This window comes from Ursus maritimus, unplaced genomic scaffold (genome assembly GCF_017311325.1).
Source record: "Ursus maritimus isolate PB19 unplaced genomic scaffold, ASM1731132v1 scaffold_33, whole genome shotgun sequence".
Taxonomy (NCBI): Eukaryota; Metazoa; Chordata; class Mammalia; order Carnivora; family Ursidae; genus Ursus; species Ursus maritimus.
In genome coordinates this window covers 1,991,497-2,011,930 of record NW_024425897.1, presented here as the reverse complement: position 1 = coordinate 2,011,930, position 20,434 = coordinate 1,991,497, and the positions used below count along the sequence as shown (strand labels likewise).

The following is a 20,434-nucleotide window of genomic DNA, read 5'->3' as shown; positions in this document are numbered from 1 at the left end:
CAATCAGGATAAACGCGACTCTTTGCTTTTTCTGTGCTGCAGGGCTTCAGAGAGTAATAAAATTTATTATTGGTTTTTTAATGGGTGATAATTGTCTATCACTATTTAATGTGAAAATATTACAAACTTACCTATTTTCTGTCATAGTCTTCTATCATAGATTTCTAATAATCGACTTTCAAACAGTTATAGGCTTTTGGGGTTCATATTTATTCAGAAGTGTTGGATAATTGACTTTATTTTTGTCCTGATTTTGAAACATCTAATAATGTGCATTTTTGTTCTAATTTTGGTGGTAAAATATCTGAGGGTCCTGTGGACCTGAAACTTACATCTGTCAACCTTTAAAAAGATGTAATATTTAAAAAAAAAAAGAGTAATACTTTTTTTTTCTTCCTACATTAAGTTACACTGTCTGTGTTGAAAATACTAGGACATGATTATATCTGAGCTTTGATGTGAAACACTCCCACGAGAGGCATCATTCTTCAAGGATTTGAAATCCAGCCTTTACTTGTTCATTAAAATACAAAGAATTGGAATTATAAACAAAAGCAAAATCTATGCCTTTGTTGGTTATTGAGGGAGTCAGCTTGAGGAATTATCCTGGTCGTGTGTGACCGTGACTGACTTTCTGGTTTTCTTCCCTGCCAGTCTCTTACTTGCCTGATGGGAGTGCCCTGGAGCCTGATTACTACTTCTCCACCATCAGTTCCAGCTTCTCGGTTTCTCCTCTTTTCAACGGCATCACCTATAAGGAGTTCAATATTCCACTAGAAATGCTTCGAGAACTCTTAAACTTGGTAAGGAAAGCATTGGTGGTTAAACAGATCTCGTGTACTTCAATCAGTAAAATTGCTAGTGGTATAAGCATGTTTTGGTTTGGTTTGGTTTGGTTTTTCTTTTTCCTTAGTTTTAGAGAGAAAGAGAGAGCAGTGAGTAGTTCAGGGTGGGGTAGGGGTAGACAGGCAGAGGGAGGAGAGAGACTCTCAAGCAGACTCTGCACTGAGTGTGGAGCCGACATGGGGCTTAATCTCATGAGCCTGAGGTGATGACCTGAGCCGAAATCAATAGTCAGATGGTTAACCGACTGAGCCACCCAGGCACCCAGGCCTGTTTTCTTTTCCCCCAAAAGAAAAACTAGGAGTTTTTCAGTATTTCGGAATATAACTTATAAGTCATAAATTTTTGATGGAAGAAGGAAAGAGAGTAAAATTCATGGAGTCATTTGTGCAATTTTTTCATTGAATCCTTGCGGCACTCACGTGGGAGAGTCAGGCATTCATCTCCATTTTAGAGGTAAGGCAGTCAGTGCCAAATACGTCAAGGATCCATCGGCAAAGGGCAGGGCTGGGGCTTAGCCCAGGGAATCTGACCCCAAGCCTAGTTCCTATTGCACCTGACTCCCTCCCATGGGCTGTTATTTTTAGAGCAACACAAAACCTTTATTTTTCATATGTGGATACCTTGGGATGACCTCTGAGGTGACATCAGAGAAAACATTGGTGCCATTGTCTCACTCCTGAAATAGATGGGTCTTTGCTCCGGGGAGTCTGAAGTTGTTACAATTGAGCCGAGTTGCTTTGAGACAGATTCAAGTGGGTAGATAAGGATAAAGATGTTATCAGGGACAGACTCTAAAAATGAGACTTTCTCCTTTGGAAAGAATGAGAGGGTCTCAGTGTGGAGTGTGAACAGAAATCCCTCCAAGAGACGTCTTTAGGCTGAAGATGTGTGAAGACATGAAAGCAGGGGCACCTGGGTGGCTCAGTCAGTTGAGCATCCAACTCTTGATCTCAGCTCAGGTGTTGATCTCAGGGTTGTGAGTTCAAGCCCTGTGTTGGGCTCCATACTGGGAGTAGAGCCAACTTAAAAAAAAAAGAAAAAGAAAAGACATTAAAACATTGGCAGTAATTAATGAGGATAGAGCCACAATGAATTACTAAATAGCCTACGATGTTTTTGAAGTTGTCCTCAAGAAGGAAAACTCTCCCTAAACTGCTCCCCCCTGTTAGTGTGGGCCAGTTAGTGGCCAGACAGAACGCTGGCCTGGGTAGCCTTCTCAGATGGTCAGGTGACTTCCTAGTATCATGTCAGAAGTCCCAACTGAAGGCTGCACGCTTCATACTCTTTTATAGAAGCAGTTCTCTTTTCCAGTATATTTTAACTTCTTGAGGTTAGCTTTTCTTCTAGGCGGTTTTTCATTTCTTCTCCTGGCATGTTGTTTATCATTGTGTATACGTTTCAAAAGTCAGCTTCTTCAGGGACTACTGTTGGGGTGGCAGGCAGTTTTATCAAGAGGCTCTGCAGTTGCCGGAACAGTTCATTCCTGTCCTAAATGCTAGTACAGAGAACGGGTAGAAGTAAGTGCTTCTGTTAGAAGTTTCGAACGTGTGCTGCCTTCTGAGTGCCTAGGCAGCTTCCGAAGAGCCAGTGCGCCAGGCCTGCAGGAGGAGGAATCATCAGGGCCGAGGACTGGCTGTGAAGGTGTCCCTGATGTCTGGGAGGAGGTTTGGGTGAATTGTCAGTGATGCCTGGAGTCTGACCACTTTCACATCCCGGAAATGGAAATCTGATGTCAGCAAATTTGGGAGGAGTTGGTTCCTTTCCCGTTTTTGTGTTATTCCAATCAAGGGCAAGAAGACAAGTTCCGAGGGACGGCAGAATTATGGACATTTTGTGTGTTATAGTTTGATGTGGAGCCCTAGTGAGTATGTTGCTGGCCTATCATTTCTATCTCGTTTTTCATCTCATGAGCTTGTTACGTGGTTTCATCTGACAACATGATTTGTTCTTTATTAGAAGGAGCTGGCATTCCTGTCTCTCACTGTGTTCGTCAGGTGCCTCATGAGGTCTTTTCTCTGATAGGTGAAGAAGATCGTTGAGGAGCCTGTTCTCAAATCCTTGGATGCGGTTGTAGCCAGCGTGATAGAGGTACGTCCCCTTGGGGCACCGTCCTCAGGTCAGCCTGATGTGAGCCTGTGCATGGAGAGAACAGGAAGAGTTTGTGGGGGGTGCTGGAGTGACAGGGTTGTCAGTGAGTTTTCAGCTTAGCGCCCGTAGTGGCCACACAACTGCCAGCTGAGAGCTTGCTCTGTGCTGCCTCTTTTAAATCGATCACCTCACGGTGGTCTGATGGCCACTTAGCTGTCTTTCTCCTTCTCAAGCTCCTATAAGACAGCCAAAGATGGTGAGTTTACAGTGAGAGGAGGTTGGTTCTTCCCCTTAGAACAACATATGGAGAAACCAGTTTGGGGGGTGTAGGTGGCGGCCCCCCACAGGCATCTCTGGACAGCCTGAGTCTTTTGTTTTCCTCTGCCTGATGCTTAAGAGAGAGAGGAGAGTAATTCAAGTGTTGCAAGTGTCGAATCATGATAAATGGTCATTCCATCTCTCTAATGCTACGTCAGGAATATAATACTCACTCAGCTGGGCCTCACCCTAGAAGGCAAAGGGAGGTCCACAGAGTTTCCGTGGTGCGGTCACATGCCTCTGCTCCCTCACAGGCCAACCCTAGTGCTGATCTCTACTACACCACATTCAGCGACCCTCTCTACGTGGCCATGTTCAAGATGCTGCGTGACACTCTGTACTACATGAAAGGTACGGATGGTTTGCGCCTGCGTGTGACTGCAGTGACACCAGGTTCCAGGCCACTGCCATAGGTCTGGGCTTCCTTTCTGCCGGGGCTGCTTAAAAACGCCCGAGTGGGGCGCCTGGGTGGCGCAGTCATTAAGCGTCTGCCTTCGGCTCAGGGCGTGATCCTGGCATTATGGGATCGAGCCCCACATCAGGCTCCTCCACTAGGAGCCTGCTTCTTCCTCTCCCACTCCCCCTGCTTGTGTTCCCTCTCTCTCTGGCTGTATCTCTCTCTGTCAAATAAATAAATAAAATCTTTAAAAAAAAAATAAACTTAAAAACAAAACAAAAACAAAAACGCCCGAGTAACATGGTCACATTACCGAAATTTGGGGTAAAAAGCAAATAAGGAAAAAAAAATCTGTCCATGATCCTGCACCCCTGATATCATCAATGATGGCTGCTTCGGTAGGTTTATTTCCTCAGGGGCTTTTCTGACATGGCCATGTTGTCTTGTCCTCATCACCCAATCATGTATACAATTTAACATGTCTATTTCAGACATTTCAGAAAGTTTTAAAAATAAGAAAATGAGGTATTTATAATCTTATAACTCAGAGACAATATCTTAATAGTTTAGCATGTGCACACACACAAATTTAGCCTTTCCTTCTAGTTTCCCTTTTGTGCATTTTTAAAACATGTTTCCTGCGTTCTTTTCTTATGTTACAGAATATTCTCCATCAACGTAAGTTTTGATGACCATGTAGTTTTCTGTCAAGTAAATATACTATAATCTAGTTAGCTATTTTCCTAATTCGGTTGCAAGAGCTCCTGGGAATCTGTGTCTTGCTGGGGACCCAGAAGTGTTAGGTTCACAAGGAAGGGTGGAAGGGACTCCCCTGCCCAATCTGACCTTCAGGTGCTCCAAGGCTTCTCTCCCCACCTGAGCCTCATGTTGCTGGCTTCCCTGGCTCTTCTGTCTTATGCCCTTCGCAGGGATTCTCCTGATTTTTCCAGGCCCCAAAGATGAGAGTTTGAAGAAGCTGTTAACTCTGGGCACCCCAAAGATGCAGCCCTGTAGCCAGGGGATTCTCTTCTTTAGGCTACAACCAGTTTTTCCCCTTAGCTGATAGCCAACAACCTTTTCGTTAAAAAAAAAAATCACTAAAGTGCTTCTCATTGTTCGTGGGACCAGTTCCAGCAACGATTCTGTGTTTCATACATTCAGGTTTTAGTATATTGACTGCTTAAAACACAGCATGGCTCTCACCTCCCTGGGAAATTGTCATTTCCTCTGAGTGCCTGGTAGCACGTGTGCTGACAGCCAGCATGGCCTATCCAAATTCTTCCCAGTAGGCCCTCTTCTCTTCTCCCCTCCTCTCCCCTCTCTTCCCTCCCCTCCCCTCTCCTCTCCTTTTTCCATTCCTTTCCTTTCCTTTCCTTTCCGAGAGAGCGCACACGTGCGTGTGTGAGAGCAAGTGGTGGAGGGGCGGGGGAGAGGAGAGAGAGAATCTTAAGCCGGGGCTTGATCTCATGACCCTGAGATCATGACCTGAGCTGAGATCGAGTCGGATGCTTAATGGACTGAGCCACCCAGGCGCCCCTGCAGCAGGCACTCTTACAACCAAAGGAGCCAACAGCAAACCTACTCTTCTTGGGTTTCTGTTAGAGTGGGAGAGACCATAGAGCTACTGCCTGAATTTCCGTGGTTTGTTTCCACCTGCAATGCCTGCTCTCTTTCCCGCAGACCTCCCAACCTCATTTGTGAAGGAGATCCATGATTTTGTGCTGGAGCAGTTCAACACGAGCCAGGGGGAGCTTCAGAAGATTCTGCATGATGCAGACCGGATCCACAATGAGCTGAGCCCCCTCAAGCTGCGCTGCCAGGCAAACGCTGCCTGTGTGGACCTCATGGTGTGGGCCGTGAAGGACGAGCAGGGTGAGCATCGGCCCCTGCCGTGCCCCGGATGTCTGGTATCCTGTCCTGAGGTTGAGGAAACTGGACATAGGAGGAGGTGATGGCCAAGGCCACAGGACCTGTGTGTCCTCTCCATTGCTTCTTGATGGTTCTTTAGGCTTTTATGTGGAGAAGTGGGAGCTTCATGCCGGAGGAAAAGGCGCTTGTCTAGGGTGAACGACAGAATGGGAAGTGTGTGGCAGACTGTGGATGGCTGCCTCGTGCAGAGCACTGGGGACGAGAAGCTTGGGGCCAGCAGAGAGGAGAAAGCAGTCACACGCCACGTGGGATGGTGTTTTCACAACAGCAGGAATAGAGCAGAGATGAGGTTTCAGTTAAGGGTGCCTGCCTGCCTGTAAATACTTTCTGGTATACCCATTCATTATTAATAAAGCCTGTAAAAAGTATGCCCCTGGGCATTTGATTATATGATTAATTGGTGAACAAGTATTTTGTAAATATTGGCCTTCGCTAATCATCCATACCCTCCTCTCATTTTGAATTTAGGTGCCGAAAATCTTTGCATCAAGCTCTCTGAGAAGCTGCAGTCTAAGACGTCCAGCAAAGTCATCATTGCTCATTTGCCCTTGCTTATCTGCTGTCTGCAGGTCAGTCTCACTGACCCTGGCGAGGCTTCGATCCCATCAACTAGGGCGGTCTTCTTGTTGTACCACTTAGGCTCTGGTTGGCGTACCAGCAGCAGAACCTGAGCTGTTGTCTTTAGGAACTTGAACTAGAGCCTGCTGTGGACACAGTTCATCAATGAGTGGGGGGCTGCTGCTGACAGTGTGCCAGGGATTGCCGTAATTTCCAGGTGCAGCTGAGTCCTCCTTTGTGGAGAGGCTGCCCTGTGTCTACTGGGCCATTCCCAAGGCCACAGGCAAAGTACTGAGGACACTTTCTGATGTCTGCAGTGCTGGCTCTGCTCGCAGAGACTCTTACCTTGCTGAGTTACCAATCCCAGTAACCGTATCTGCCATTGTTCAGAAATCACATTGTGTATCCTTTCTCCCCTAAATTTGCTTCCAAAAGAAATGGACACACTTTAGCAATATATCTCCCCTTTAGGCTGAGCAGATTCTAGGCCGTGCTCCTTTCCCATCTTTTTCTGCCCCGTGAGCAAAGTGGCCCTGAACATTTTGACCTTGGAAGTTTCTGGTCCAACTCGGGTATCTGAAAGTTTGGGCGTCTGTTGTTTGGGCCTGCTCAGCTGGCTACAACCGCATTGTGTGATGGGTTGATGGTATGTTACAGGGTCTGGGCCGCCTGTGTGAGAGGTTCCCGGTGGTGGTGCACTCAGTGACACCGTCTCTGCGGGACTTCCTCGTTGTCCCGTCCCCCGTGCTGGTGAAGCTCTATAAGTGCCACAGTCAATACCACACAGGTAACGGATGGCTGTACCCAAGGCCACCTCCCCAGCTTCTAAATCCCATGTGCCTCTGGGAAAAGGACCACATGACCCTTGTGCCAGCCCATCATGGCTTTGTGACTGAGAGGTTGTGGCTGGCCTGTGCGCCCTGCCCTGTCTTTGGGCTCATTCCTCCTTTATGCCTTTCCTCATGGCTTTCCCTACATGACCTCCCCGGGCTCCAGTTCTTTCCTTCCTCTGCCCTCCCCTGACATATACTCCCGCCATCGCTGAGGGGTCTTCTAGTCTCACTTTCTCTTTGTTTTTGGCTCCTTCCGTCACTCAGACAGTCTAAAGCGTGAGTCCGACGTGTCCCAGACTCTGGGCCAGGAGCTCTCCTTGCTTGATCTCAGCTAGTCCCTATCACTGCCTCGTGAGTGTATTATCCTGTTTCTATGACAAGGACATGGGCTCAGAGCAAATCTGGCCACCTGTAACCATTAGCATTCATTAACACCTGCTTCCTCCTGGGGCTCTAATGTTGTATTGCTCATCCCACCAAGTCAGTCCCGTGAAGGTGGGTGCTTTATCCTCTCCCTTCAGATGAAGAAACCCAACCTCCAAGCAGGTGAAAGACTTTTCCCTGGACCCCGAGACAAGGAGGGGTCTCTGTGGCTCTAAGGCTCCTGCTCTCACACTCACCCCCACCCTTACTATTTTTGTGCACATTAGCTAGATAACCCTCCGGGACAAGACCATGCCTCACCCTCAGGGCTGGGTACCTGTGGGTGTTCATCAGGACTTTCAAACCATTTCTTAAGAAATTGCTGTGTTACCCATTTATCATTTTGCAACCTAAATATTTTTCCTTTTGTTTAAACGTGTTCATTTCATCCTTTCTGTTCTTACTGTTGTTTCTGAAATGTTTGGTCAAATCATTTTAGAGGGGTTGTTTTATAAGCTAAAAATGATCAGCATATTATTTTGGTTTTGAATTACGGACAAGGGGATGGAAAGTGATCGGTTTAACCAGATACAAATGGAATTTTTACATTTAGTTGCTGGCAATGATATAAAAATCAGTGTAACCAATGAGCATTCTGAGTCAACCCTGAATGTCATGTCGGGAAAGAAGACCCAACCCTCCATGTATGAGCAGCTCCGGGACATTGCCATTGACAACATCTGCAGGTGGGAGACCGGCCAGAGGGATGGGTGACCTGGGGAGGGAGGAAACAGGTTTCAGATAAAATTACTAAAAAATGAGAAATGTTCATAATTTTTTAAAGCTTGTTTTGGATTATTGTAAACCTACACCTGATTTTAAAAGAGGGATTATTACTTTTTTTTAATGATTTTTTAAAAGATTTATCCATTTATTTGAGAGAGAGCGAGAGCACACATGCATGCATGCGCAGGAGGGAGGGGCAGAGGAAGGGGAGAGAGTCTCAAGCAGACTCCGCACTCAGTGCAGAGCCTGATGTGGGCCTCGATGTGGGGCTTGATCTCATAACCCTGAGATCACGACCCAATCCGAAATCAAGAGTCAGATGCTTAACCAACTGTGCCACTCAGGCACCCCACTTTTTTTTTTTTATAAGATTTTATTTATTTATGTTGAGAGAGAGCACCAGCTGGGGGAGTATGTGGGAAGAAGGGGCAGAGGGAGAGGGAGAAGCATCCTCCCTGTCGAGCAGGGAGCCTGATGTGGGGCTCGATCCCAGGACCCCTGGGATCATGACCTGAGCCAAAGGCAGACGCTTAACCTACTGAGCCACCCAGGTGCTCCTATTTTTTTTAAATAAAGCTTATTTTTCTTTTCCTGATCATAAATGTAATTTAATAATGGGAGAGAAAATTTATGGAATGTAGAAAAAAGTAGAAAGAAAAGAGTTAATCCATTACCCTACTATCCAGAGTAACAACACATTGTCATGTTTCCTGGTTTTTTTCCTTGTAATTTTTAGTATAAGAGACAGGTTTTATATGATTGAGTGTCCTTGCTTCCCAGGCTCCTGCTATGTGAACTCTTGCTCTCCAAGCTCAGAAACCACGTACATTCTGATTTATATGAAAATGTATCTCTCCCTCTGAATTCTGGCTCCTTACTCTCAGAAGCCCCATTAAGAGAATATGATAGCCCCTCTCTGTCAGACACATGCTCTTCTGTGACTTTGGCCTGGGAGCCAAACAGATGCAGAGAGCGAGAGATGCCTGAAAAGATCTTGTGTCCTTGCTGGCTTTTACAATTACCCCTTTTCCTTAGAAAATAAGTTTTTCTCCATACTATTAAAACCTTGGTGTATCATTTAATATTCCCTCAGCTGTCTTGGGACCATTTGTCACGAATCAGTTACTATGACATTTGTTAAGGAACAGTTCTGGAAATTTTAAATTGGAATTAGGGTGAGTGTAACATTCTGAAGGAGACTGTTCTGGTCAGATAATGAAGTTATTGTTTCTGACTGAGATATTTATCAAGTGGGCAAATCTGCAGCAGTTGTTTGAATTCACTCTGTGTAATGATTTTCATTCAGATTTCTGGGGAAAAAATGCTCAGAGCAGTTCTTTAAATTCTGTAGACCTGATAATGAGACAAAAAGCAAACACAAAACACTCATCTCTTGTTCTGATGCCCAATGCCATGTTGGTTTCCTCGCGGTCCAGGTGCCTGAAAGCTGGCTTGACGGTGGACACGGTGATCGTGGAGGCCTTCCTGGCCAGCCTCTCCAACCGGCTCTACATCTCCCAGGAGAGTGACAAGTATGTCCCATTCCCGAGGGGCAGCCAGTTGTTCTCCGCAGGCCTGTGGGGGAGCTGGCTGGTATTTCGCATGTCTGTGCTTCTTTCTGTGTATATCAGGTCTGTCCCACGATTTAAGGTAAAACCCACCTTAGAATGTTGATCCTGGACCACTGTTTGGGAGCAGAGAAAGATCTGTGTCTTACTGCCTAGAGCCAGGGACTTTGTGTTTCTTCTGGTAATTAAGGATTCCAGGCTGCCACTGTCAGAACTGCTTCATCTGAAAGACTGTGGTAACCTTGAGGTCCAGGCTGTAGCTTCTGGGTTTCATTTCAGAGAGGACTGTTCCCAGGATGCTTCTGTTCCTCCCTCCCACAGGGACGCTCACTTGATTCCTGACCACACCATCCGCGCCTTGGGACACATTGCGGTGGCTCTGAGGGACACCCCAAAGGTCATGGAGCCAATTCTGCAGATCCTGCAACAGAAATTCTGCCAGCCCCCCTCCCCCCTTGACGTGCTCATCATCGACCAGCTGGGCTGCCTGGTTATCACCGGAAACGTAAGGCAGGACCTGCCGGGAAACCCACTACCCTCTGCAAGCTTTGTTACTTTGACTATCAGGAGTGCAAAAATAGGTTAAATTGACCCTGCAGATGAGTTAAATGCTCACAACCGTCTTGACGTTGAACAGGGAGATTTTTTTTCCCAAGTAAAAGAGAATAGTGTGATGGCTCTGTAAGTACTGGGAAAAGGAGGTTTAAACTCATTTCTTGCCGATGTTAGTAACATGTAGTAGGATTTAAGTTGAAACCATTTCCTTTTTAGCCTTTGAGGTTTGCTGAAAGCTTTACGAATGGATGCCCTTCATTGTCTTTCAGGCCCTAATGGTCCATACGTTCCAGAAGCTTTTGCTCTGAATGATGGTAGAGGGGCCTTTTCCGTGTTCTAAGGAGGGGCTTTCATGGAGAAGTCGTGCCATGGTAACCGTGTCCCTCACTCTCTTTCAGCAATACATTTATCAGGAAGTCTGGAATCTCTTCCAACAGATCAGCGTGAAGGCCAGCTCTGTCGTGTACTCAGCCACTAAAGATTACAAGGATCATGGCTACAGGTAATTCTCTAGACCTCGTTGTCACTCTAGGTCATGACAGTTTTCAGCTCCCTTTAAAAGTGTGAGGTTTGGGGATTTATCTTTTGAATAAACTTTTTTCCTACAAAAGAATTATGTGCTACAAATCAGCACATGCACAGGCGGGAGACGAAGACCCCCCATGTGACTGCCACTGGGAGCTGAGCATCTCAGTGTCATTACCTCAGACCCTCCCTGACTCTAGACAGGCTCAAAGTGTCCTCCCAGCTGACGGGCTTTTTTGTATAACAGTGCGTCAAACATGCCGTTAACCTTCTTCCATGTGCCACCTTTAATGGCTGCAGAGTGTCCCATCATAGAGCAGCACCAAGATCTAACCAGTCCCTAGTTTGGAGGTTAAGTAGATTACCAGTTTCCCTGCTGGTAAGTGCTACATTGAACAATCTAATAGCTGTGTATCTGTGAGTGTCTGTGATGCTTTTCTCAGGACAGATTCAGAGAGGTGGGATTTGGAGGGTCAAAGGGAATGGGCATTTTACATCTACAAATGTTTGATATTTGTGTAAAGTCTGGCCAGTTTTCCTGGCAGACTAAGATATGCTTCCTTGCCTGTTCCTTGCCCTTACTGTGAATGCCTGGAGGGCAGGGGCATGTTTTTCCACATATGGAGGATCTTACAAGAGTTTGACAGATCAAGGGAAAAGAGGGACAGAGGAGTGGGGCAGGGAGGAAGAGATGTGCCCCATTTGTTGGCATTTCTTTTCTTTCCTTCTGACCTTTATGTGCAGGGCTCATTCTGAGATTCTCTCCAACTCACTTTAGTGGGTAGGAGTGTGGCTGTGTCACCTTTGAAAAAGCTCACTGTCTCTGTGCCTTCGTTTCTTCATCCGTCATCCTTCAAATGAACACCCCTCTCCAGTTGTGTGGGTAATTGAGATCATATACAGGAAAGCTCTTGATAAATGTAAGCTCTTGGTGTTGTCATTTCTTTGCCTTCTTACTGCCTCCATTGTGAGCCCAGGCTACTAGAACAGCCTGAGGACTGGTTTAGGGAGGCAGTAAGCTCCTTTCCTCTTCGTCCATCCATCCATCCATCCTGGTCTCTGTGAAGAAACTGACACACGGACCAAAACTCCTCTTTCCCTCATTGCTTCCTTGTCCTGAAGTGACTTGTGCACCTCCTTGGCCCTCACACCTTCCCTTTCTTGTCTTTGCTCCTGCTGTCTTCCTTCTGACCCTTGCCTCTGTCTTGCTGCTTATGCAGTCGTTGGCCTTCTCCACGCCTACCAGTTCTTCAACTTCTGACTCCACTTCACTCTTCCATAAAGCCTTTTGTCTGCTTCCAGAAGTGGTTTGTCCTCTTCCTCACCAGGGGAAGCTTTTACTGCCGTTCATTTGCTCTTACCTCCCAGGATTTCACGTGTCTTGTGAAGGACGTGCTTTTTGCTGGGAGATTTCTAGGGGCCAAATGATGTGCTCAGTGCTTCACATGGAGTGTTTCATTTGTCCTACACCCTGTGAGGAGGGAATTATATTATTCTTGTTTTATTCAGGAGGAAACAGGCTCCAAGATGAGCCGCTCTCCTGAGGTTATGCAGCATAGAAGTGGCAAGCTCTGGCTGCCCCCAGCACCCGCAGAAGCCTGACCAGCCTTGCTGGTTTGCTGTGTCTGTCTGGGGGGGCATTGTCCACTTTGTATCCAGGGTTTACCCGGGGCCAGCACTGTCCTGATTCAGGTTGTCCCAGGGCCACTGAGTGCTTCCTGAGTGTCTGATGTGAGTTAATACTAACATCAGCCTCGTGGTGGAGGCAGTATGGGGAAGAAGCTGATCATCAGAGGAAAGTTTTATGGGCAGAAATAGTGAATTAAAGTTATCTATAATTTGAGAGGAAAGCAGGGTCCAGCCAGGAATTTGGCTACGCAGTAGGCTTTCAACACTCAAAGAGAAGTGTCCTAAGATCTTCCCAAGTTCCGTAAGTGTAACGATTCCTGGAACCTAAACAGTTCCCTGAGGTCCTTAATGCATGTCAGGAGAGTTTAAAGCCATTTCTATAGCAGCTAACTGTCCTTTAGCGGCTGGTGTTCACAGAGATGTTCATCCCCTCTGGAGGGCTCCTTCGTTCACAAGCACTGAGGGGTATGGTGAAGCAGGAGTCAATCAGCTTCACCCTTGCAATCCGGGCCCCGGGTTGTGGCAGCTGTCATTTCTCTCCCCACCAGGCACTGCTCCCTGGCGGTGATCAATGCCCTGGCCAACATCGCAGCAAACATCCAGGATGAGCACCTTGTGGACGAGCTGCTCATGAACCTGCTGGAGCTGTTTGTGCAGCTGGGGCTGGAGGGAAAGCGGGCCAGCGAGCGGGCCAGCGAGAAGGGACCCGCCCTGAAGGTAGGGAGGGAAGGAGGGCGGTCACCCTGGGGCATCTGGTAAACAGCAAGAACAAGGGTTCTTTCTCAGGGGTGCTGGCAGGGGTTCGGAGAGGGTGGCTTTCTTGTAGGCTTTCTTATAGGACCATGTCTGGCTTGTGGTAGCTACCTCCCCTGACCCAGGGTGGTAAGTGACAGCAGCCTAGTGTGGATTCTCCCAGACCCCTCCCTTCCTTCTCTCGGCCATCATGAAGCCAGGGGGCGGAGTCTTTCATCAGTGACTTCATGAGAAGGGCCAGATCTGACCTAATCTGGGCCATCCAGGGAGATAGGTCCATGGGGACAGACAAAATGACAGGTCTCGAGCTCCCAAAGAGACAGACTGGGGAGGCTGAGGCAGGTTAAGCCCGCTACGCCATCATTTCCCCTTTGACATGTCATGTTGGTGCCAGTCTCTCTACCAGAGTCTCCAGCTTCATCTTCCTTTGTCTTTTCCTCCCACCTCCCCTCCCCAGACAGTTACTGTTTACCTACTATGTGCCTAGTCAGGGGTCAGCTCACCTTCTGTGTAAAGGGCCAGATTATACTTGTTTTAGGCTCTGTGGGCCACAGAGTCTCTGTTGCAACTACTCAGCTCTGTCCTGGTAGCACAAAGGCAGTTAAAGAATGGGTGGGTGTGCCCCCATAAAACTTTCCAAGAGCAGGTGGTGGGGCAGATTTGGCCACGGCCACAGTTTCTTGGCCCTTGTTCTTGGTGCTGGGGTTACGGAAGTGAACAGGCAGACAAGGGGCCTGCTCCTCCACATAGCAAAACCGTAACAGGGCAGTGTGGAGAGGAGCGGTTTAGATCAGACTGTGTGAAGACCTGAGGATGTGACAGCTAAGTTGAGAACTGAGTGAAAAGGAGTCCTCTGTGTGAAAATCTTGGCTAAGGGGGAGTAGCTGGTGTGAAAAGGGGTTCTAAGAGCCTTCGCTCTAATTCAGCCTTGCTCTGCTCGACCTGTCGACAGTGATATGGGTGATTTCTGAAGTCTCCTGGGATGGTGCACAGCTAGGCCATCCTGATACACAAGAGACAGAGTCATCTCTTGGGTCCTGTGGGGTCCTGGGCGTCAGGAAGAGAGGGCTGCTCAGAGATGCAGGGAGGCACTCGGCAGCTGAGAAAGCAGAGGCTGTGAGGTGTCTGAGGGGTGTTTCAGAAGTCGTTCTCCTGGCCTTCCCTGGAAATTGTACCTCAGGGCTCAGAAGGACGCCCCCGGACCCAAGGGCTGCTCCCCTCTGTGTGCTCTCGCTACAAGTTTACATTCCCAAGACTCAGGGTATAATGCTTCATTCACGGGCTGGGGGTGTGGATTGTGGCCCGACAGTGCAGGGGTCCCTTTTTTATCTTCCAGGTGCAGAGCTGTGAATCCTGTTCTTTGCAGAATATTTGGGGTCCTTATTTGGGGTCATGCAGGGGACTAGCCCAGTGTTTACTCTGTGCTTTCCCCATAAGATGGGGCCCTAGGGAATAAGGGGGGCTTGCAGGATCGGTGAGAGGGGGTTGGCCAACATGTGCCCGGTTGAAGACAAAGAGCTATGATTATAGATTAACTGACAATTCTTGGGATGCCTGGGTGGCTCAGTCAGTTAAGCATCTGCCTTCAGCTCGGGTCATGATCCCAGGGTCCTGGGATCGAGTCCCGCATCGGGCTCCTTGCTCAGTGGGGAGCCTGCTTCTCCCTCTGCCTGTCGCTCCTCCTGCTTGTGAGCCTACTCTCTCTCAAATAAATTAATAAAATCTTAAAAAAGAGAGAAAGAAAGGACAATTCTTCCCAGTCATCGCATATCTGGGAGGCCCTTAGTTTCCAGAGAGGAGATGGCAGGGCTTGAGATTCTGCCCCCACTGCTGAGAGCAGCCTTGGGCTTTGCAAGCTACTCAAACCCTGTTTTCTCCCCCAAAGATTTAGTTATTGCACATGAAACGCTTGGAACTGCCTGGCACACAGTGGGTGCTCATGTGCTTAGCTGCTACTGTTAATATAAAAATAAATTGAATGTGCTTAGGTGAGTGCTTCCAGAACTTAGGCTCATCAGTGTGTACTGTAGTTAATAGCCTTATTTGTGTGTCCAACCAGGGAACCTACCTTTTAATAGTTATTTTTTATGTAACCCCCCCAATTTTCCATAACTTGAAAAGAATATATGTTTAGGGGGCGCCTGGGTGGCACAGCGGTTGGGCGTCTGCCTTCGACTCAGGGCGTGATCCTGGCGTTATGGGATCGAGCCCCATATTGGGCTCCTCTGCTATGAGCCTGCTTCTTCCTCTCCTGCTCCCCCTGCTTGTGTTCCCTCTCTCGCTGGCAGTCTCTATCTCTGTTGAATAAATAAATAAAATCTTAAAAAAAAAAAAATATATGTTTATTGTAGAAGAGATGCAGAAGCCAATAATAAAGTATAAAAAGCACCATAATCCCTCTACTCAGATATACTCATCATTGACATTTTTAAAAAAGATTTTATTTATTTATTTGAGAGAGAGAGAGAGCATGATTTGGGGAGGGTTGGGGAGAGGGGGAGGGAGAAGCAAGCTTCCCGCTGAGCAGGGAGCCCAATGCGGGGCTCGATCCCAGGACTCTGGGATCATGACCTGAGCCAAAGGCAAGTGCTCATCATCATTGACATTTTGATAGACTTCCTCCTAGATTTTTTTATGGAAATATATTTATTTTACATAATTGGAATAATATCATCACATACTCTGAAATCCTGATTTTTTTTTTCAGTTTAAAATTTGCTGTGGGCACTTTCCAAAGTGACTAAGTATTTTTCAGAAAATTGTCTTTTTAACACCTGTGTGGTATTTAATTTTACAGAGGTACCATGGTTTATGTAATCATTCTACTGTTTGACGTGTTTTCATTTTTTTGCTATTAAAATGATGTTGGAGGGGCACCTGGGTGGCTTAGTCATTTAGGCATCTGACTCTTGATCTCAGCTCAGGTCTTGATCTCAGGGTCATGAGTTCAAGCCTCAAGTTGGGCTTCACACTGGGTGTGAAGGCTACTTTAAAAAAAAATGATGTTGGATGAGCCTGTTTATATATCACTGTCTATGTATCTCATTATTTCTCTGAAATTAACACTATGTCTTTTTTTAATGAAAGAAACACATGCTTTCATTGACTCAATTCTTTTATTTTCTAGGCGTCTAGCAGCGCAGGGAACTTGGGTGTACTCATTCCTGTAATTGCTGTGGTGAGTATTCATTAACTGAGTGCTTTCAGACTTCAGATACTGTGCTCATATTTTCAGTGTTGGCTAGTGGTGCACAGCAAATTCTTTAGCAAAATACTGTTTGGAGGCCCAGTGATTCTGTATGTGTGGCTGTGTTTCTGCCACCACCAGCTGTTTTGTGACTGTCCCACTGGTATGTGCCTGCTGTGGCCACACCCCTCACTCCCTTTCTACGTGCACTGCCTGAACCTCCTCGCTAACTGACCAGGAAAGCCACTTTGGTTCTCTCTTGTGTGGCTCCCAGATCTGAGGTGTGGCTCCAGGTTCATCCTGTGTCTGATGCCCTGCTCTGGTGCCTCTGACTAATGGTGGGCAGGCTCTGCTTCCATCCTCTTCCTGGTCCCTTCCTGGTAGATGAGGCCTGGGGCCTCTGCATGGCGCTTGGTACTTGGAGCTGCAGCCCTCAGTGCCCTCTGGAGGGCGTTGTTGGCACAGGGGGCTGGTTATGCTTTGGAACACAGCCCCGCCCACCATCACGGTGGCAGCTCACGGGCTAGGCCCCATCCCCTGCCGTAGCACTCTTCTTCTTGTCCGGTCTCAGCCTGCAGCCTTTTCTTCCCAAATGACCTTTGTAGAAATTGTTTTCCCCTTTCTCAGTTGTTCCCAGCTGCCACTCCTAAGCCACGGCCCCAGGTTCTAATATTTGTTTTCATCCGTGATTCTCTAACTTCCACTAAACCTACCTTCTGGTTAAGCCCTCCTTCTGCCTTCCAGTCCTTCCCACTTTTCCCCACCCCCAATAGTTGAGTCTTTTTTTTTTTTTTTTAAGATTTTATTTATTTATTTGACAGAGAGAGACAGCCAATGAGAGAGGGAACACAAGCAGGGAGAGTGGGAGAGGAAGAAGCAGGCTCCCAGCGGAGGAGCCTGATGTGGGGCTCAATCCCAGAACGCTGGGATCCCAGACGCTTAACGACTGCACCACCCAGGCGCCCCAATAGTTCGAGTCTTAAGCACTCACACGCGTGTCCCTTCACATGGAACACCAGAGGGGTTGGCTTCTGAACTGCCAGGGTGACCCAGGGTTGTAGAGGTCAGGCAGGTGGATGGAGAGGTACCTCTCCTGATCTCAGTTTCTGTTCTTACTGCAGTCTGAATGTTCATCATTCAGAATCTGGGGACTTCAGGGGTCTGATTTTAGCTGGCCAAGGTGGGTGAAAAGTGGGAACTGACTGGTTTATTATCATTTGCCTTTAAGATGTCACAGTTTGCACTTCGTGGAGCATTCTGCTTCCATTCACCTTCCTTCGGCTTGTCCTTTGCTTTCCTGCCTCCCTCGCCCTGTAAGTGGCTGATTCTGGAGCAGGAGCCGAGATGCTTGTTCCCCGTTGCATCTGTGTCGGGACAGTCTCCTTTGCCTAAGTGTGCTTGAGGGGTTGGGGGGGTGGGCAGGCTGCAAGTTTGCCTGCACCTGTAGCTGCCTCCCTGTACTCATGGCTTTTCCCTCTCCCCTGGGGACCTTACTACCTGCGCACCTGCGATCAGGTGCCTCCCGCAGGCTCTGAGGATTTGAGAATGGCCAGGACTCTCTGCTGCAGTATTTTTCATCACCGCCTCCATTGGTTTTTAAAAACATAAACTTTTTCACTGTATACTTAGTATTGATTAGTGTACAATTGTGTTTTAGAAGTACCATTGTACAGAGATCCTTTGTTTGGCCTGGAGGGAAAGGTGAGGGTCATAAAGTTCATAGCACTCTCTCAGCCTGTTGGAGGGGAGAAGGGCAGGTAGCAGGCTCCGTGAGAGAGCAGGTTTTGGCAGCCAGGGAGGATGTTTGGGGTGACACTTGAATCCGTGATTTCTAGTGAGTTTGAACACCAGAATTCTCTGACCCATGTGCATGTGAGCTTTCAAGCATGTATAGCTGTTGTTATTTAGAGTTTAGTAACTGCATAGAAGAAATTCTAGGGGGCGCTTTGCACTTTCCAGGAGTAGTAACCAATGAGGTTGGTTGGGAACACATAGGTGTTCAGGTCACAAGGGCCAGGGTTGGACCTGTGCGTGGGATCCTGCGTGAGTGTCACAGCCTCTCTATGCCTGCTCTGCCCACAGAGCTTCTCGAAAAGATGAAGATGACCCTCTGAAGTGCCCAGCTGGGTCATTGCAGGCGTGACTGTTAGCAATGATAGGCAAGCACACACTCACTTAAAATACTTTGTTTACGCCGCTGCAGTGACCTTTTACATGAATAGAATAAGTATTGTAGTCTTAACAAAAGTTAATGGTTATATTATGGGGGAGGAAACAAATATTTGATTCTGTTGCTCAACAAAGCACAAAGATCATGGGATCTTACATTTGCTTTCTGGTTTGCCCCTTGGACCCTCTAGGAGAAACTAGTTTCCAAAGCTTTTTTTTTTTTTTTTTTTTTAATGTTTTATCTTTATTTTCTTTCTTTCCTTTCTTTTGAAAGAAAATACTCTGTTTTGGATCTTTTGATGACAGAGTGTCTCCAGGTACTTTGTTCAGTGGAAGTGCCTGTGGGTTTGGGGCAGGAAGCCTGGGTGTCCATCCAAATACAGCTTATCAGTGATTTATCGGTGACCTTAGGAGCCTGAAGGGAGTCACTGGAGACTGGGTCATATGATCTCTGAGACTCCTTCAGAGCTTAGGTTTGGTGATCTTTGACCTGCAACTTTGTAGAATAGTATTTCTTTAGAAATATCACTGATTAAATTGCTTCTCTTAGTGTCTAGCCCATTAGTTAATCAAGCACCTTGAAAGGTATCTAATGCTTAGAGTCCTGTGTGTTCCACTGTTGTAAAGTAATGATTTGATAAGCTGTGCCTCCTGCTCAGAAAACAATTGTGCATTTCACTTAGATCTAATTTACCTGTACCACCAGTAATTTTTGTGGCCTTGGACAGGTTACTTATTCTCTCAGTGCCTATAAAGTTAGGTTTGTGGACTAACAGGTTTTAGGTCATAGACTCCTTTAAAAGCCTTGCCCTCTCCTTCCATAGAAATGCATCTCTTCACAAGGTTTTCCATTTATTCTCAGGAAGTTGAGTGGGAGAAACCCACCCAGGGCTCCCCATTTAGGAACCCCTGGGCTGGATACTCTCTCAAAGATAGTAACAGGAAGCCCTTACCTAGTTTTTCCTAAGCACTGAGCACTGATATAAACCCCTTCCAGTCATTAACTCACTTAATCCTTACAACAACCCTGCAAGGTAGGCGCTGTTATTATCCCTATTTTATAGGTGGAGAAACTGAGGCACAGAACTTGCCTCAGAGTCCCACAGCTACTAAATGTCAGAGCCAGGGTTGGGACCCAGCAGCCTGGCTCAGGGTCTGTGCTCTGAAACGTGATCAGCTAGTTCCTGAAAGACGGGATCTGAGTGCATTCTGAGTGGATGTAGTTGAACAAAAAGCATGGAGGCTGGAGGGCCTTGGCCTGGGTTGGGTCACAGAGGAGCCAGGGCTGGCTCCAGCACAGGTGCGGCGGGCCATATTGGAAGGGAGATGGTCACCATTTGGGTAGGGGACAGACGTGGCAAAGGGCTCCAGGCGGAGTTTTTGAGAGAGCCACATTTAGGAATGGGAGGAACACGAGGAACCAGCAGCAGGACAACAAAAGCAGGACAAGGACCAGGAAAGGACAGTGTGGAAATACGTTGGAGAAGGAGTTCAAGGAGTGGGGTGTCAGCCAGCTCAGGGCTCCCCGAGAGGTCAGGAGGCATGATAGGCAAAGACATAGCCTATACCCTGCACTGCCAGTAGATACAGGAGGTGGAGGCCCTGGCGCAGGAGGTTGGGAAGGAAGCAGGCGGAGAGGTGTGTTAGCAACTAACAGCAGGGCCTGGGGCAGGTCATGTCTCCTCTAAGATGTCAACTGTTTCTTCAGCTGCCAAAAGGAGGTGATAACTGTGAGAACCTCCTAGCGGTGGTGTGAGGACTCAGTGATAACCCGCGGGCAAAGCTATCACAGCGCCCCCTACAGTGGGGAGCATGAGGTACTCCCCTTTTGCTGCCACCATGACTAGTATTGGTCTCACTGAGTCTGAAGCCCTCTGTGACAAGACTCTGTGGGTGACTCTGGAGTCAAGCCAGCCTGTGCTCAAACGCT

The 20,434-nt window shown here is 47.5% G+C and overlaps 1 protein-coding gene across 1 annotated transcript in view; it reads left to right on the top strand.

The window, feature by feature from the left end:
• The window catches only part of PI4KA (phosphatidylinositol 4-kinase alpha), a 119,620-nt gene that overhangs the window by 34,223 nt on the left and 64,963 nt on the right, over positions 1-20,434 (top strand). The window contains exons 8-19 of the mRNA XM_040619547.1: positions 655-803; positions 2,869-2,934; positions 3,507-3,603; positions 5,330-5,521; positions 6,047-6,147; positions 6,794-6,923; positions 7,946-8,078; positions 9,555-9,650; positions 10,008-10,191; positions 10,640-10,743; positions 12,944-13,112; positions 16,276-16,326. Coding sequence (XP_040475481.1) covers positions 655-803; positions 2,869-2,934; positions 3,507-3,603; positions 5,330-5,521; positions 6,047-6,147; positions 6,794-6,923; positions 7,946-8,078; positions 9,555-9,650; positions 10,008-10,191; positions 10,640-10,743; positions 12,944-13,112; positions 16,276-16,326 — 1,472 coding nt within the window. The remainder of the gene's footprint in view (positions 1-654; positions 804-2,868; positions 2,935-3,506; positions 3,604-5,329; positions 5,522-6,046; positions 6,148-6,793; positions 6,924-7,945; positions 8,079-9,554; positions 9,651-10,007; positions 10,192-10,639; positions 10,744-12,943; positions 13,113-16,275; positions 16,327-20,434) is intronic.